At 41.6% G+C, this 19022-nt stretch overlaps 1 protein-coding gene across 2 annotated transcripts; it reads left to right on the top strand.

The window, feature by feature from the left end:
* Positions 1-5708: 5708 nt before the first annotated feature.
* LOC114848032 (zinc finger protein 239-like) lies at positions 5709-17140 on the top strand. Of its 2 annotated transcripts, none has more exons than XM_041069030.2 (3): positions 5709-5968; positions 7909-8791; positions 13208-17140. In XM_041069030.2, the coding sequence occupies exons 2-3, from the start codon at positions 8741-8743 to the stop codon at positions 13991-13993; spliced, it is 837 nt and encodes a 278-aa protein (XP_040924964.1). In that variant the 5' UTR covers positions 5709-5968; positions 7909-8740; the 3' UTR covers positions 13994-17140. The 2 variants fall into 2 exon arrangements, with proteins under 2 accessions (XP_040924964.1, XP_055362998.1); XM_055507023.1 differs by lacking the exon at positions 13208-17140 and adding an exon at positions 8860-12184 and having other exon boundaries at positions 7909-7958.
* Positions 17141-19022: the final 1882 nt, after the last annotated feature.

Here is a 19022-nt window from a genome sequence, read left to right as displayed (position 1 = left end):
TACATGAGTTAGCTTAAGTTAAGTTGTTAAAACCACACACACAAATTTTTATCATGCAAACAGGGACAATCATATTAAAATCACAGACATGCAGATTAATGTTCAATTCAATTCAATTCAATTTTATTTATATAGCGCCAAATCACAACAAAGTTATTTCAAGGCACTTTACAAAGTAAGGTTTAAAACCTCACACAACTAAACCCAACAAACCCCACATACAGCAAGCATTTAATTTGACAGCAACAGTGGAGAGGAAAAACTCCCTCTCTAACGAGGAAGAAACCTCCAGCAGAACCAGACTGGATGTGGGCGGCCATCTGCCTCGACCGGTTGGGGTGAGAGGATAGAGAGATAGAAAAGCACAGCAACAGCAACAAGCAACAACAAGCAACAACAGAGCACAGGCAGGATGGTAGGACCAGGGACTGGATGCAGGCAGGATGGTTGGATCCGCAGCTGCCCATCACAGACACCAAACTTTGAGTCCAATGATACCTGTGGGTGAGGACAGAGAGGGAGAAAGAGTGGGGGTGGGGGGGAGAGAGGAGAGAAGCACAACTACTGGACAGAAAGAGACAAGGTTAGTTAAACATGGGACAATGATGGGAGGTTATGGGACAGAGGAGGTAGAAGGAAACAGAGGAGCTCAGTGTTATAAATTAAGTCCCCCAGCAGTCTATGTCTATTGCAGCTTAACTAAGAGATGGTTCCTGTGACTAACAATAATTGCCAGTGACCTGAACCATCTCTAACTATAAGCTTTATCAAAAAGGAAGGTTTTAAGCCTAATCTTAAAGGTGGAGAGTGTGTCAGCTTCTCGAACCTGAAGAGGGGAGCTGGTTCCAGAGGAGAGGAGCTTGGTAGCTAAAAGCTCTGCCCCCTGTTCTACATTTAAACACTCTAGGAACCGCAAGTAGCCCAGCGCTCTGAGAACGAAGTGTTCTGCTGGGAGCATAAGGAACTATAAGGTCTTTAAGATAAGAAGGAGCTTTATCATTGAGTACTTTGTATGTGAGTAGGAGAATTTTAAATTTCTATCCTACATTTTACAGGCAGCCAGTGCAGAGAAGCTAATGTAGGAGAAATGTGATCTCTCTTTCTAAGTCCTGTCAGAACTCTGGCTGCAGCATTTTGAATGAGCTGTAGGTTTTTTAAGGAGCTGTTAGGACATCCTATGAGTAAGGAGTTACAGTAGTCCAGCCTAGAGGTAACAAATGCATGGATCAGTTTCTCTGCATCGCTCTGAGAGAGGATACTTCTGATTTTAACTATATTTCTAAGGTGGAAGTAGGCGGTTCTGGAGATTTGTTTAATGTATGATGTAAAAGAGAGATCCTGGTCAAACATGACACCAAGGTTCCTCACAGTAGAATCTGAAGCTAATGTTATGCCATCCAGGGTGGCTATCTGACTCAATAGCGTCTCTCTCAGATTTTTAGGCCCAACAATAAGAATCTCGGTTTTATCTGAGTTTAGTTGAAGGAAGTTTTGGGACATCCAGGATTTGATGTCTTTTAAACAACCCTGAATTTTGACTAGTTGATCTGTTTCATTTGGTTCCAAGGACATGTATAGCTGAGTATCATCTGCGTAAAAATGAAAATTAATAGAATGCTTTCTAATAATCTCACCTAGAGGAGACATGTATAAGCTAAACAGAATTGGACCCAGCACAGAACCCTGTGGAACTCCATAGCTAATCCTTGTGCGTGTGGAGAATTTATCATTAACATGAACAAACTGGAATCTGTTCAACAAATAGGATTTAAACCATCCCAATGCTGTTCCATTAATCCCGATTCTATGTTCTAGTGTCTGTAATAGAATGTGATGATCAATTGTATCAAATGCAGCACTAAGATCTAACAGGACAAGGACAGAAACTAGACCATTGTCCGAAGCTAATAGAAGATCATTAGTGACTCTAACCAGAGCTGTTTCTGTGCTATGATGTTTTCTAAATCCTGACTGAAAATCTTCATACAGGTTATTCCCACTAAGGTGGTCAGATAATTGTTTAGCCACGATTTTTTCCAGAATCTTGGAATAAAGGGTAAATTTGAAATGGGCCTATAGTTGGCTAGTTGTCCAGGGTCAAGGGTTGGTTTTTTTCAATAGAGGTTTGACCACAGCCACCTTAAAAGCCTGTGGTACATAGCCTAGTTGTAAAGATTGGTTGATTTGATTTAATATGGATGAGCTGATTAAAGGTAGAACTTCTTTGAGTAATCTGGTTGGGATTGGATCTAAAAGACAAGTGGACGACTTGGAAGAGTTAATTATTGAGGTTAACTCCATATGAGTTATGGGGGAGAAGCTGTCTAGGTAAGACAGAGGATTTAATAAATTTAAAGTTAATGGATCTAGACAGTGCTTTCTGTCATTTGGAAGAAGTCGCTGCTGAATGTTTTTTCTAATGATAATAATTTTATTAGTAAAGTAGTTCATAAAGTCATTGCTGCTGAGATTTAAGGGGATAGTAGACTCAATACAGCTATGAATCTTGTCAGCCTGGCTACAGTGCTGAAAAGAAACCTGGGGTTGTTTTTGTTTTCCTCAATTAGGGAGGAATAATATGTTTTTCTAGCAGCACAAAGTGCTTTTTTATATTTCATTAGACTGTCCTTCCATGCAATGCAGTTTACATTTATTTTGTTGGAACGCCACTGTCTTTCTAGTTGTCTAGTCCTTTGCTTTAGACTGCGGATGTCTGAGTTATACCACGGAGCTAACCTCCTCTGATTCACTGTCTTCTTCTTCAGAGGAGCCACTGTGTCTAACATTGTACGTAGAGAAGCTGCAGCATCATCTACAAGACAGTCAACCTGTTCATAAGGATTAAGGTGACTGTTCTCTGTGTATCTGCAAGACATTGAGGCAAAAGATGATGGAATCATCTGCTTGAATCTGGCAACAGCATTGTCAGATAAACATCTGCTATAGTAACATTTCTTTCCAGCTGTTATAGGGTCAGTTGTGCTAAATTCAAAAGTTAATAAGAAATGGTCAGATAACAGAGGGTTTTGGGGAAGAAACTATTAAATTATCAATTTCAACTCCATATGTCAGGACAAGATCTAGAGTGTGGTTAAAACGATGAGTGGGTTCATTTACCTGCTGTGTAAAACCAATAGTGTCTATTAAGGAGTTAAAAGCAGTGCTGAGACAGTTGCTGTCAACATCTACATGAATGTTAAAGTCTCCCACTACAATGACTTTATCTGTGCTAAGAACTAAGTCAGATAAGAATTCAGAGAATTCAGTTAAGAACTCTGAATATGGAGCAGGAGGACGGTAAACAATACAAAACACAACTGGTTTCTGAGTTTTAGAGTCTGGGTGAGAAAGGCTCAGAGTGAGGCTCTCAAATGAGTTATAACTATGTTTAGGTTTAGGAGTAATTAATAAATCTGATTTATAAATGGCTGCTACTCCTCCACCTCTACCTGTACTTCTTGGAACATGATAGTTGATGTGACTCATTGGAGTCGACTCATTTAAAGTAACATATTCATCCTGCTGCAGCCAGGTTTCAGTGAGACAGAACAGATCTATGTGATGGTCACTTATCAAGTCATTTATTAAAAAGGATTTAGATGAGAGAGATCTGATATTTAATAAACCACACTTCATTAGCTTACTATTACTTTGTTCTGTAAGAGGAACTGTTTTGATGTTTATTAAATTCTGGTAAGTCACTCCTCTTTGATTTGTTTGTGACTTGTATAGTTTAGGTGGTTGGGGAGCAGACACAGTCTCTATGCGATAACTAAGACTAAGAGGGGGTGACGGCTGTAGAGAACATGCAGAGAGGCGTGTAAGACTGCGACTCTGCGTCCTGGGCTCCACTCTGAGTTGTCACGGAGTGGGGAGGCTAAGCAACAAGGCCATGTTACTAGAGAGCAGAGAGGCTCCGTTCAACGTGGGATGGACGCCGTCTCTTCTAATCAGCCCAGGTTTTCCCCAAAAAGTGCTCCAATTAGCCACAAAGCCCACATCGTTTGCAGGACACCACCTAGACAACCAGCGGTGGAGCGATGACATGTTCAAAGACGTTTCACTGCTGACAGGTCAGGATGGCTGGACTGAGGAAGGAAGAGGAGCAGAAAAAAGAAGGGTGAAAGATGGATTCTCTGAGCAGAGACATAGCAGCTCTGCGGATGCAGGGGAAAGAGTCCAGCGGCGCATCCTGCTGGAGGGTCCGCAGCGGCCCTCATGCTTTAGACAGACCAAACATCTGGGCAACCTGACCTTCAACATCTGGAACAGGATCTGGAACATGGTCTTCTACACTGCTGTGTTGCAATATTTACTCCAAAATATTGTTACTGCTCCGGTTCACAGACAAACGTTGGGACATTGCTTTACATTTTTAACAAAAGGTTATATTTTAAGTGTGTTTGAATAAAAACATTGTTTCCAAGTCGTTTAGCAGCCTTTTATTTTGGATGAAAGCAGACAGTTGTTTTTAAAAAAAAAAGCCACAGATTCTTTATTTAGCCAAAACCCTCTTCTTCTTCATTTGCTGTTAGTGGCTGGAAAACTCCTGTCGCCAGGCGTTGCGTCAGAAAGGTCATATGACGTAAAAATCTACAATGCGAATCATTCGCTGTGGCGACCCCTGATGGGATAAAACCGAAGGGAGTTACCAGTTAGTTAACGTTAGCAAAGGAAAGTAACAGGACTTCCAAGTAATCGTGTCTAAGATCACAACTGTCCTCAAATTAAACGGTATAAACGGTCGAATATATTACTTACTCTGTGCTCATTCGACCATTCTGTCGCTAGCTCGGCATCCTGAAGCTAGCTTTGAGTGCTGCTTAGGTTACATGCAGCGCAAAACTAAAGGCTCGTAATACATGTAATAAATTTACTTTTATCACCCAGTCAAATTTACTTGATTTTGGAGATTTTTGAAACAATTAATTTGTTTATTTACAAGTACTTGTTATTTGCATACAAACAAGACAAATTATGATACTTAATTTCCATGTATTATATTAAATTGTATGAAATATTTTGGAGTAAATATTCCAACACAGCAGTGTAGAAGACCATGTTCCAGATCCTGTTCCAGATGTTGAAGGTCAGGTTGCCCAGATGTTTGGTCTGTCTAAAGCATGAGGGCCGCTGCGGACCCTCCAGCAGGATGCGCCGCTGGACTCTTTCCCCTGCATCCGCAGAGCTGCTATGTCTGCTCAGAGAATCCATCTTTCACCCTTCTTTTTTCTGCTCCTCTTCCTTCCTCAGTGCAGCCATCCTGACCTGTCAGCAGTGAAACGTCTTTGAACTGCTCATTAATCTGCATCTCTGTGTGTTGGGTCTGGATTTTAATATGATTGTCTCTGTTTGTATGATAAAAATTTGTGTGTGTGGTTTTAACAACTTAACTTAACTCATGTATTTGTAAAAAAAACACTTTAATTTTAACTCTCCTATGTCTTTGATTCATGTCGAACATATAACTCACAGACTCCTATCTTTTCCAAAGAGAATTTTCTCCAAAACGATCAGCAACGGCAGAAATGTAATGACCGAGGGAGACATAGGGGTTAAACTCCCGGATAGTTTATTGCAGCGACCACAATTTGCTGTAAATAGAAAACAAAGGGCCATTAAACGCGTTCTACAGTTTTCCCGCCGAACGCAGACGTCACGCTGGGACTCCAGTGTCTTATTGGATCCGACACCAGGGGCGGACCGGAAATAGACCCTCCCCCGAACCTGCGTGTCTTTTCTTTTCTTTTTTTAGTCGCAGTTCGACTCCAGTCAACATCTATCTGGCCTGGTTCTCTGCTCAGACGGAGACAAAACCGGAGTTAACTTCACTGGGAAAGGAAACCGTCGCTAAGTGTAAAATACAAAGGACGTCGCGATCAGCTGATCCCCGGGACGAGACGGGAGCGACAGAACGAGAGCTCGACACGACGAACAACAACGAGCGGAGGATCCGGCTCATCTCATAGTAAGATCTGAGTAGAGAATCAGTAACTTGTAGAAGTGGTCAGTAAACTAGAGATGACCTCACGAATCACTGAGAAACCATGACACAGTTGGGCTGCCATGTTTATAAAGGTTAAAGAAAAGGTTATGAACACAGAAGAAAGGCTGCGGCAGGTGGAAGAATTAAAACCAGCTCTTAGTCCCGGCAGGCTCTGTTCATTCAGGTCACAAAGCTAGGCTGCTGTCAATGCTAGTTTCATTGTTGCAGAAGAAATCACAAAATCAGCAAACAGAAAACTTCACAGTTGCGCTGACTGCTTATCACTGCATCACACACAAGAAATCACTGCGGCAAATCTGTAAAAATGTGTAATGAGCACTTAAACACGAGCAGTAAACTTCATCAAAGGTTTAAATCACCGCCAGTTCAAGGCATTTTTGGGTGATTTGGATATCGAGTACGGTGACTGGCCCTGTCACACAGAGGCGCGATGGCTAAACCAGGGAAAGGTGCTGCAGAGATGTTTTGAGCTTCGTCAGGAGATTTGTCTGTTTGTGGAAAACAATGGGGAAGATGCAACAGAGCTCCGCGATGAAACGTTCCAGTGTGAAATGGCGTTTTTGTGCGTCTGAATGTGATCAACCTGCATCATCTCCAACATGTACTATACAGTGAAGACATTTAAAGCCAAGTTAGGTTTGTGGGAGACACAAATGCGGAAAGAAAAACTTCAGCCACTTTCCCAGCTGCCACACGATGAAAGAGATGCTCTCGACCACCGTGTTCCCAAGTACGCAGTTTACAGACAAAGTAAACCTACTCGCTGCTGACTTCAGGCACCGATTTGCTAACTTTGAGGGCCAGAAAAGCAGGTTAGAAGTGCTCGGCAATGCTTTTGCAGCAGATGTGGAAGGAGGGAGGAGGAGACAACACTCCGCTCTTGTTCTGCTCCTGTTCTCTCTTCTAATCCTAAGTTAATGTCACAGGGCTATTTGTTTTCGTATACTATACTTGGCACATAGTATTTTTCATTCAAGTACTCAAATAAACACTTTACTTTTTTGCTTATTGATCCAAACAAATCACTAGATGTTACTCACTCCACCTTAGTAAATTTTATTCAAAATGCATTTGTGTCAATGCTTACTATGATGTACATTTATTTAAGGTATATTTCAGTAACACTGACATTAAAACACTAAAACGAAAAGACATAAAACATTTAGATAGCAGCACTTTTATTATGTGCTTTAAACATTAGTTCAGTTCTTAACACAGAAAACAGGGACTTTAACAGACCCGCGCCTTGTGCTTCACTTAAACCTGGCTCAGGGAGAACATCCCTGACGCAGCGCTACACCTTCCCGGCTTCCAGCTGCTCCGTCAGGGCGGTGTCGCGGAGCTTTCCGCAAAAACATGGGGGGCTGCTTCTATATTAAGGAAGGATGGTGTACAGATGATGTTGAAGTGTCCTCTACTTCACATTTACAGCTTCCTGATTCATGTTTCCTGACTATTTTATCATCCATATAAATCGGACTATTATACCAACTGTTCTGATTCTACTGTATAGGATGTTTAATAGAATCTGGAATGTGACTCCATATTTTATGTTTATGAAGGATCTACTTGAATTTGAACCTATTACAGATACTATAGGCCTTTATCAGATGTAAGGCAAATAAATGTAATACTTGTAATTATTATGTGTACACTGATAAGTATTGTCAGTGTATTATTATTGATCATTTTATTTACCACAACATTTGATCTAGTGATAACAAAAGCAAAACCTATCACAACTCAATTTGATTTTGAAGCATCTCTCCCTATATATATTCTTATACAAATTAAGTAATAAAATACCAATTTTAGTATTTTGTCACTGCATCACTGTTACTTAACTTACATTATTTTTTGTGCAATAATTTAATTGTGCAATATTCTCTCCTCTTTAAAAGGTTCAGATCCACCTCTGCTCCATCAAACAACCATGGAAGAACAGAAAACGGTATTGTCAGACTTCCTTGTTTCCAGCTTCTGTCCTGTTGACTAGTTTTCATATAATCTATGTTAACTCTTTTTTTTTTCTTTGGCAAGTATGTATCAGAATCTGTAGGGTGATTGAGATCAAGTCCTTTTAGATTTGCGGTTACCTGTTTTCTTCTTACTTCCAGTGGCCTTTCATTTATCATCACCCGCAGAGACACACTGGTGGAGTTTTCATTGTCACGGCCTACAACCTAATACTGAACTGCATTCAATTTTCTTAGCATTGCTCTAGACCGGGGGTGTCAAACTGATGCTGACGAGGGCAACTGCCCTACTGGTTTTCCACCTCTCCCTGCCCCAGCTCCTACCGATTACCTTGACCACGTGTGTTCAGTCAATGACAAGCTGGAAAAGCCAACTGACACACCTGATCAAGCTAAACAGCAGAGAGAGCTGGAAAACCAGCATGGACACCGGCCCTCGAGGACCAGAGCTCGAGGTGTGTTCTAGACCCTGACCTATGATTACAATACAATTTGACTTCATTTATCGACAATGAGGAAAATATTTTGTTTGCAGCAGCAAAAGACAATAGTCAAAAACAGCATATGAGAATAACAACAGTATTAACCATGCAAAAAAACTAGGTATTAAGTAAATTTAAGTGAAGAATGAAGAATATTTTTGTCTGCATAAATAATACACAAAGAATCTATTATTGGCCCATGCCTAAATTTTTTTGTTATCTCCGGGTCAGATTCAAACCAAATGCCAAAATGATCAGGTCTTGCCACACGAGATATGTGGAGAGGCATCAAGACCATAAAAGACTACAAGCGCAGCGATAAACAGGTCAGCCATGACTCCACCCTCCCTGTCACATTGTTCAGCTTCTTTGCACGCTTTTACTCCGCTGACAGGCAGCACAGTGACTGAACATCTCACAAAGCTGGAGGAGCAACATCAGCCTCTGGTCCCACAGCTTCTCATTGTGAGCTCCATCCCGAGGAGGATCAACATCCACAAAGCTACAGAACCTGAGAAAGTGTGAGGCAAGACTCTGAAGGTGTGTGCTGACCAGCTGGCTGGGGTCTTTCTGGATATTGTTACCATCTCCGTGCATTCTGCCACAGTACCTGTTTGCCTCAACTCCTCAACAATCCACCTGCCTGAATGATTATCACTGATTGTCCTGTTGCTCTGACACACGTAATCATGAAAAGCTTTGAGAGAATCGTTCTGCAGCACATCAAGGACATCATGCCTGCTGGTCTGGACAGGCAGCACTCCACTCAGCCCTGTCCCATCTGGAGCATCCGAACACTTGTGTAGGGATGCTGTGTGTTTACTATGAAACTTAAAGACCTGGGTCTACCTTCACCACTGTGCTCCTGGATAAAAGAATTGGGAACCACACATCATCCACTCTGGTCCTAAACATAGATGCACCACAGGGCTGTGTGCTCAGTCCAGCTATCACAACTTGAGATTGACAAGGTACAACACAAATGCTACGGCAAGGGGGAGCCAGGACGCCAGGTCAGAGGGGAGATTTAATCATTGGCTATAAGAGCAACCATGGGAGCCATGAGAAACAATACCAGCAAAAATCAAGGGAGCTCGGAGGGAAGTGATCCAAATGACAAAGGCCCAGAGAGGTGCAATGAAAAGACCGATGCCCAAGAGGTACAGCCAGATGCCCATACCTGAAGCACTCAAAACTGCAAAGCAAAGGCTACAAGCCTTGGCCAGCCGCCTAAAGCGATACACCAGAGACAACGAAGCCAGACGAATAAACCGGCCGTTCGCAACACAACCTGCGAAAGTGTGCTCTCAATGGCAGGGTAATAACAACAGAGCAGACCCACCAAGGCTGGAAACTGAACAGTACTGGAAAGGTATATGGGAGAGGGAGGCGTTACACAACAGTGATGCACAGTGGCTGGTGGATCTGAGGGAAGACCACAGCAACCTCCCTGAACAGAATCCAGTGACTCTCATAGTGGCAGACACCCAACAAAGAGTCTCAGGTATGAAAATCTGGACAGCACCTGGCCCTGACATGATCCACACCTACTGGCTAAAGAAGCTCACTGCAATCCATGAGCGCCTGGCAGCACAAATGAACCAGCTGCTAAGGGATGGGACTCACCCTGAATGGTTAACCGAAGGGCGAACGATCCTGATAATGAAGGATCCCTCAAAGGGTGCAGTCCCATCCAACTACCGGCCAATAACCTGTCTCTCCACAACATGGAAGCTCATGTCAGGCATCATCGCAGCTAAGATAAGTGGGCACATGGGTCAATACATGAGCGGAGCACAGAAGGGCATTGATAAGGATACCAGAGGAGCCAAACACCAACTCCTGGTAGACAGAACAGTCGCCCAAGACTGCAGAGTGTGACACACCAACCTGTGCACAGCCTGGATCAACTACAAGAAAGCCTATGACTCAATGCCACACACATGGATCACTGAATGCTTGGAGCTGTACAACATCAACAGAACTCTAAGGGCCTTCATTGCAAACTCGATGAGGTTGTGGAGAACCACCCTTGAAGCCAATGGGAAGCCACTTGCCCAAGTATCCATCAAATGTGGCATATACCAAGGAGATGCACTGTCCCCACTGCTGTTCTGCATAGGTCTGAACCCCCTCAGCCAAATAATAAACAAGACTGGCTATGGATACCGACTCCGGAACGGGGCCACCATAAGTCACCTCCTCTACATGGATGACATCAAGCTGTACGCCAAGAGTGAGCGAGACATCGACTCACTGATCCACACCACCAGGATCTACAGCTCGGACATCGGGATGTCATTCGGGCTCGAGAAATGTGGGAGGATGGTGACAAAGAGAGGCAAGGTAATCCACACAGAAGGGGTCTCACTCCCAGAAGGAACAATAGCAGACATTGAGGACAGTTACAAGTACCTTGGAATACCACAGGCAAACGGCAACCTTGAACAGGCAACAAGGAATGCGGCAACAGCCAAATACCTCCAACGAGTAAGGCAAGTCCTAAGAAGCCAGCTCAATGGCAAGAACAAATCCCGGGCAATAAACAGCTACGCTCTGCCAGTGATCAGATACCCTGCAGGAATAATAAGGTGGCCAAAGGAAGAGATACAGACCACAGATGTTAAGACACGAAAGCTCCTCACCATGCATGGAGGGTTCCACCCCAAATCCAGCACCCTGAGACTGTACGCTAGCCGCAAGGAAGGAGGCTGAGGACTAGTGAGCGTGAGAGCCACTATCCGGGATGAAACATCCAAGATCCATAAGTACATCAAGGATAAGGCCCCGACAGATGTCGTACTGAGTGAATGTCTCAGGCAGTGGAGAACAGAGGATGAGATGCTGGAAGAGGGACCACCATGGGAGGACAAGCCCTTACACAGGATGTACCACCGGAACATAACTGAAGTGGCTGATCTCAACAAATCCTACCAATGGCTTGAAAGGGCTGGGCTGAAGGACAGCACAGAGGCACTCATCCTGGCTGCACAGGAGCAGGCCCTGAGCACCAGAGCCATAGAGGCCCAGATCTACCACACCAGACAAGACCCAAGGTGTAGACTGTGCAAAGAGGCCCCAGAGACGGTCCAGCACATAACTGCAGGGTGTAAGATGCTGGCAGGCAAAGCATACATGGAACGCCATAACCAAGTGGCTGGCATAGTATACAGGAACATCTGCGCGGAGTATGGACTGGAAACCCCAAGGTCAAAGTGGGAAACACCTCCCAAGGTGGTAGAGAACGAGCGAGCCAAGATCCTGTGGGACTTCCAGATCCAGACTGACAGAATGGTAATGGCGAACCAACCAGACATTGTGGTGGTGGATAAAGAGCAGAGGAAAGCCGTAGTGGTGGATGTGGCAATACCAAGCGATGGCAACATCAGGAAAAAGGAACATGAGAAACTAGAGAAATACCAAGGGCTCAGAGAAGAACTGGAGAAGGCTTGGAAGGTGAAGGCCACAGTGGTGCCTGTGGTGATCGGAGCACTAGGGGCTGTGACCCCCAAACTGGAGGAGTGGCTACGACAGATCCCTGGACAGATCCCTGGATTAACATCCGAAATCTCAGTCCAGAAAAGTGCAGTCCTAGGAACAGCAAGGATACTGCGCAGAACCCTCAAGCTCCCTGGCCTCTAGTAGAGGACCCGAGCTTGGAAAGTGGATGAGACCACCCGTGTGGGGTGAGAAGGGAGGTTTTTTTCTTTTTTTATATATACTCCATCATGAGTCCAGTCATATGCGTGTGTGTGTGTATTTTTTTTTTTTCTCAAAAAAAAAAAACACGCATATGACTGGACTCATGATACTTCTCTGTGGTTCCATTGTCATCTTCTATTAATAAATACAGTATCTGTCTGAGATGTTTTAATAAAGCTATCATCTAATGTTTTTTTTGTTTTCCACCCCTGATATATTGAACATCATCAATATTATGTCTCATCTTTCACTACTTCTCTATTTCTCATATTTAGTTTAGCAGTCATGTGCTTTTATCTTAATATTTACTATTAGGTTTCCTTTGTCTTTCTTTACAGGATTCAACTTTTTTGTTGCATGTTCTGCTTTTACTGTAATCCTACTTATTTCTAAATTTAATTCTCTGCTCATTTGTTTTTATACACCAAGATCAAGAGATTTTTTTTACATTCCAGGCTTTCCCATTTTATTAAATCCCAAATTAATAAAAAGTGGAAACTCAGGGACTTGCCAAAACTGTCCTGAATCAAAAGCAGAATAAGTGGTAAAAATTGTGCCAATTATTCCCAAAAATTGTTTAATGCTGGTCAGCAATGTTTGAACTATGTTTTGCTTTTGTTCTTGTGTTTGGAACCTATTGGCCATCTTTGTAAAAGGGCCACTTCTACTACATATGTGGGCTAGAGTTGTTTGACGCTCAGATCAAACTGAATTCATCATGTCATATCTTCAGGTTAGGTTCACAAGTTATACACAGTGCAAAGACCACATCTTTGTCATGTAGTTTAGACTTTAAACATTTTTTTTTTTTTTTTGCATTTTTTAAAACATCTATAAAAGTTCTCAATGTATCTGTTTTTTTGGTCTAATAAAAAAATCTTTATCTTGATCAATCTTGTGTCTTTGCCATGTCCTGTCTCACCTTCATTCTTTTGTGTTCGCACACCTAGAGGTCCTGGAAAAAAACTTTAAAACTAACTGGTGTTCTAACTACTTGTGTCTTGATGACATTTAATTTTCTTCTATATTTGTCTCTTTAGAATCACAAAAGGGCTTCAATGCTGTATCTCTGTCAGCAGCGTGACCAAGCTTTCACTGGACCATCAGAACTAAGGAATCATCACAAGATTCACTTTAGGAAGAAACCATTCAACTGTGAACAGTGTGGAAAAACACTCTCTGGCAGCAGTAGTGTTCTGAGACACCAACGTGTTCACACTGGAGAGAAACCTCATTCATGTGACGAGTGTGGAAAAGCTTTCTCTCGCCGCAGTGGCTTACTGGCACACCAACGTATTCACACTGGAGAGAAACCTCATTCATGTGACGAGTGTGGAAAAGCTTTCTCTAGCCGCAGTGGCTTACTGGCACACCAACGTATTCACACTGGAGAGAAACCTCATTCATGTGACCAGTGTGGCAAAACATTCTCTCACCTGACTAGCATTCTGAGACACCAACGTATTCACACTAGAGAGAAACCTCATTCATGTGACCAGTGTGGAAAAGCTTTGTCTGACCACAGTAGCTTAAAGATACACCAACGTATTCACACTGGAGAGAAGCCTTATTTCTGTGACCAGTGTGGAAAAGCATTTTCTCAGCTCATTCACTTAGCAATACACCAACGTGTTCACACTGGAGAGAAGCCTCATTCATGTGACAAGTGTGGAAAAGCATTCTCTTGTCGCAGTGGTTTAGTGAGACACAAACGTTTTCACACTGGAAAGAAATCTCATTCATGTGGCCAGTGTGGGAAAGCTTTTTCTGAGCTCAGAAGCTTACTGAAACACCTACGTGTTCACAACCTCAGCACACTGATCTGATGAGTGTGGAAAAATGTTCTCCTCTTCTGACAAGCTGATGCGGCGTCAGCGGATTCACACTGGAGAATGAATTTATTTATGTGATAGTCAAACTAATTACATATACTGTCTCAATAACATGGATGTAGTGTTTAGAAAATAACACTGCAAGACGTGACAACACAAACAACAACACGCTGTGAAGGTGACCAACTAAACTATTAGCTTGTTTTATTCATAGAAACAGTTGTCATCTTTTAACAGTACTTAAAATTGACCTGAAATTGACTTAATGAATAAAAGTCATTACTTTCTGTAGTTCACAGAAGTACAGTGTAGCAATTCACGTGTGGACCTAGGTAACTTAACATGTAAGCATCACTCCCTTCCATAGAGACAAAGCTATGACCAGAAAATAAGAATGCACGGAACTCTTGTCTTTTCCACAGGACACTGTTTCCTCTCACAACAGAACTGTGAATTTAACATAAACAACACACATATGGTTAAGTGCACATCACAAGACCATGGATACTTTCAGGTGATGCCACCTAAATCTCACCAGGGTCCTCCTCTGCCTTAACACTAACCAGACCTAGACTTGTCTGTTGTTTTTTACCCAGACGCATGGACTCTCCCACTAGTCAGTAGATCTGGGTCGTAAACCTGGAATGTGAATTAATAAAAAGAGAAAACTCTCCATTTAGACACAGATTATGGTTCAGATCCACCAAAACTTTCAACTGTCATGAGACTGATACCATTGTATTCTGTATATAAAATGCTTTTATTTGATATGAGATTGGTTCCTGTGTGATGCTTCATTCTTGATCTACAGATTTGCCAGTAAAATACTCAACAACAAAGGAACCTCAAATAACTTCTCACCAGGCTTTGCTTTGTGTGGACTTATAAAGAGAATTAAAGATACTCACCTTCTTCTTTTAATCTGGGTACCATACAGTAGATATGTTCTAGGTACCCCAGGTAAATTATGTAACCTGATGTTCATTGTGCTGACTTTTTAAATCATTTTAAGTGTTACAACAGTTTAATTAGTAATATTTAGATTAAGCCACTCATAATTTGTGATTTTGCTTCTGATTATTTGTGTATGTTTTAGTGTTTACTTAGTGTTACATAGGGAAAAGACCATTCATCATGTAATAACTTGTCATTTGTCACAGCGTTTAAAGGACAATGTATAAAGACTTAATAATCTATGCATTTATCTTTGTTGTTTAACCATTCTGACTTCTCTGCTTATTTGAGTGGCAAAGTGATCGTTCCATGTGTACTGTGTTATGGTTTGATGGAACTTTGAGCTTGATGAAAAGAGGAAAGCTTAGTTATCCCAAATTTAGGATCAAACCAAACAAGTAGTTTGATTCCTGATCTGAAGAGGTGGAACTCTCCACCACTGGTTGAACTCATTTTTTCCGCCCTGCAGTGACCACTGCCCCTGGGGAATTTAAACCAGTGACACCCTAGTGGAATCGGATTTCGCTCTATCTTCAAACTTCTTCACCTTTTCTTTTTGCGTCTAATTCCTTTCTTTAATTTCCTTTGTTCTTAAATTTTGTAAACTTACCTTGAACTTAAAAAATACGAACAAGCAGCGAATTTCATTACTTTAGAAGGTCATCTCAAGAAACTTTGTGAAACTCTCTTCTTAATTGACTCGCTATTTTTGATTGAACTAATTAAATGAGATTCCAGCCCGTTTCCTTTTTGGGCTAGTTTTAGTAGCGCTGACGCTTTGAAACACCTTGAAAGTCCAGCCTGACTGACTGTTACTTCGCTGAACCCGAGCCGTCATCATCACCGCGGGCGACGATTTCTGGCCCAAAGGCCGTGGCACCTGGACCAGAGAGGGCACGTCTGCTCCACCAACCGGTAACGGGAGACGCTGCACAGCGGCTACAGCTCCAAACTAAGGCAAGATGAACATCTCTGATCCTCTGAGAAGTCTGGTGTTTCTTAAAGCGCTAAAAATTGAATATTCCAAATTCATTAGTTTTATAAGTTAGAAACAATTACTCTATTCTCTTAATCAAAGCCACCACACACTTCAGTATTGACCATCATTTATCCTTTTATTCATTCGTTGCACATTGCTACGTTTACTGTGGTTTTGTTCACATATGTTTATTAATTGCCATTAACATTATCTGTTACATGAAGCTTCCATCACACACACACACACCCTCATTCACCAACACTCTCTCTGTTCATGCATTGCTAATCATTTCATACTCATTTTTTGTTTGTTTATTTGAATATGTTTATTTTATTTCCTCCATATATCCAGTAGTGTTAGATCAATAAAATGTAAAAGGAATCTGGTTTTGTGTGCATTGTTCTTCAGATTTACTGTAAGCAGAGGTCACTGAACCGTGACAAGAATTCACGACATTAGAGACTGATTTAGTTTTATCGCAAGAAAGGTGTTATTGTTGTTCATAACTAGTAACTCACAAATTGAAATCTGGTGTTGAATAGATTAATACAAGGGTTGTATCAGCTTTAAAACAAACCAAAAGCCCCAATTTCGAGGAATGTTAATGTTTTATTAATCATTAATCATTAATCATTAATATCAAACTATTATTTTGAATCAGCTACAACAGTAAAGGTGTCAGCTCAGGTGCACTTTTCTTGCTCTGTTGCTTATTGCGCTGTGGCAAACTGTTTGAAATCTGTTTTCACTGCTATGATGGAAAAAATAGTTTCTTATTGTATGACATTATAAGAAAGTACTGTATATGGTTTGTTATGTTCAGCTTGCAGCTTCCTTATGTATGGAAATCATACACCAGTTTTCTGTATTTGACATTTCTCTTGCTCTATGGTTGTTTCTGCCTGGCACTCTCTGAAGCTGGCTCCTATCTGAGCCTCCTCTCAGTGACAGAGATGTCTATGCAATTTGATTGGACCAGAGGGACAATGTGTCCTGTCAGGTAAAGGGACAAAACGCTGAAACAACCTGAGGATTGTGGGATCTTACGTTACACCTTTTTCTTGTATGTTCTGTTGCATGTCCAGCACTGGTTTAGTTTAGCCTTGTTGTTTTTTAGGGGTTATTTATGGTGCACATCAATGTTTTAATTTACTATCCCCACTATTGTTTTCTTTTGTCACAATAAATTACATGAAAGACAACTCTCATCAGATTGTTTGTTGAAAAATTTCCGCAACAGTACACAATAATCTGAAAATTATTTTAATATACTAACTCGCATTTCCTTGATCAAATATCAGTCACCATTGATGAATCTTGAGATTTACTAGAGTGGCTAATAGAAATGACTGCAAATGCAGAATTGATGATAGGACAGACTTTGTAGTGTGTGTGTGTGTACAGTGTGTGTGTGTTCAATGACTGGGGGAAAGATTCTTAGTCTTCTGCACATTCAATGAGACGCTGTTGCCACTGCACTGCGAGGCCAGAGGTTTCACCTCACTCCTGTAGTTGGTTTCATTTTCGCTGGAGATGGTCTGTGCCTAGAGAAAACAGGAAAAAGTGGCAGTATTATGTTTATAGCTGAAAATGGTCTAATCCTACTGTACATCACATAGATTGCGCTATGACAAACCTCACTGTAAGTGCTGTACTATGGGCACGTGGAGTGTATTGTATAAATAACAATAAGTAGAAAGAAAAAATGAAGCAAGCGGCCAACAAGGTATTTGTTTGCGTTTGTATTATATTTACGTTTAACTGCTTCTATTTTCTTTCTTATCTTTCTTTTCAGCCTTTTATTTTGGATCAAAGCAGACAGTTGTTTTAAAAAAAGGCCACAGATTCTTTATTTAGCCAAAACCCGATTCTTTTCTTCATCTGCTGTTAGTGGCTGGAAAAACAGGACGTTTTTCCGTGTCCGTGTCCGTGGTGCAGTGGTCAGTGCGCTCCTGTCGCCAGGTGGGTTCAATCCCCTCAGAGCGGCGTTGCGTCAGGAAGGTGTAGGTGTGTATGATGTAAAAATCTACCATGCAAATCATTCGCTGTGGCGACAAATGATGGGATGAAACCGAACGTTAGCAAAGTAAGGTAATGGTACGTCCAAGTAATCGAGCTCGACACGACGGACAACAACGAACGGAGGATCCGGTGTTTCGTATTAAGTCGTGACCACGTTAACTGGCGACCGACTTCTGAATGCCGCCGCGGTTGCTCTTAGTTACGGCAGCTGTTTGTAGCAGGAAGGAGGCGTGTTAGCTGTCCACGCCGATGTTGTGTCAATGTTTTGTTAATGTTTTGTCGCCTGTACACGATTTAAGTGAATCGATTTAAGTAAACGCAGTTTGTGCGTTGCTCGTGTTATAGTTACGTAAGTGGCTAAAGGAAAGTGAGGACTGAGTGAATCTGCTCCTGAATTGCTACGCTCTGCTTTCAATAAAGGATCAAATGTTAAACCTCTGCGTTTTGTCTCCGGAGCCTTGACTGAGTTTAATATTCATCAATTATAAATAAAAACATTCACAAGCACTTTGTGAAATAAACAAATTTTAACGGGATTCGATCCCGCGACCACTCCAACAAAAGCAGACCTAAGTCCACGTACAGTAAGGAACTATTGAGCCACAAGCACATAACTTGAAACAATAAAGTGAAAACACCTAAAATATATAAAGCATATTGAACACACACACACACACACACACACACACATTTATGTAGTAGCTATTAAAATTCAATTGTCTTCAACCAGAACATCATGGAAAAATAACCTAAGCAAAACCAAAACACATTTTAATAATAATATACTCACTGTATATATAAAGATGTTCTATATGGTATATATATATAGATCGTACAGACAATGAACAAACATAACAGCAAGTTTAACAGGACAAAACGTGAAGCCACTGAGCTCTGCTGAAAGAAATGGACAGTCATTTGTTATGAATTAAACTGAGAATGACATTAAATCAAGCGGCAGTGTGTCAAATGTTGAAGGCCATAAAACATCTCATTCACAAAAATCTTCAGCTTCTTCTTCTTTTTCTTAAAAGCTGAAGAGTGGGCAGCTTTAGCCACGAGACAGAA

The sequence above is a fragment of the Betta splendens genome, chromosome 2 (genome assembly GCF_900634795.4).
Source record: "Betta splendens chromosome 2, fBetSpl5.4, whole genome shotgun sequence".
NCBI classification, from domain to species: Eukaryota; Metazoa; Chordata; class Actinopteri; order Anabantiformes; family Osphronemidae; genus Betta; species Betta splendens.
This window is presented reverse-complemented; position numbering and strand designations above follow the sequence as displayed.

Bases quoted from the DNA above. Each gene is read 5' to 3' on its own strand.
- LOC114848032 (XM_041069030.2), top strand. From the start codon at position 8,741: ATGTGGAGAGGCATCAAGACCATAAAAGACTACAAGCGCAGCGATAAA. The intron at 8,792-13,207 runs GTCAGCCATGAC...TTGTCTCTTTAG, and splicing joins ACAAGCGCAGCGATAAACAG to AATCACAAAAGGGCTTCAAT.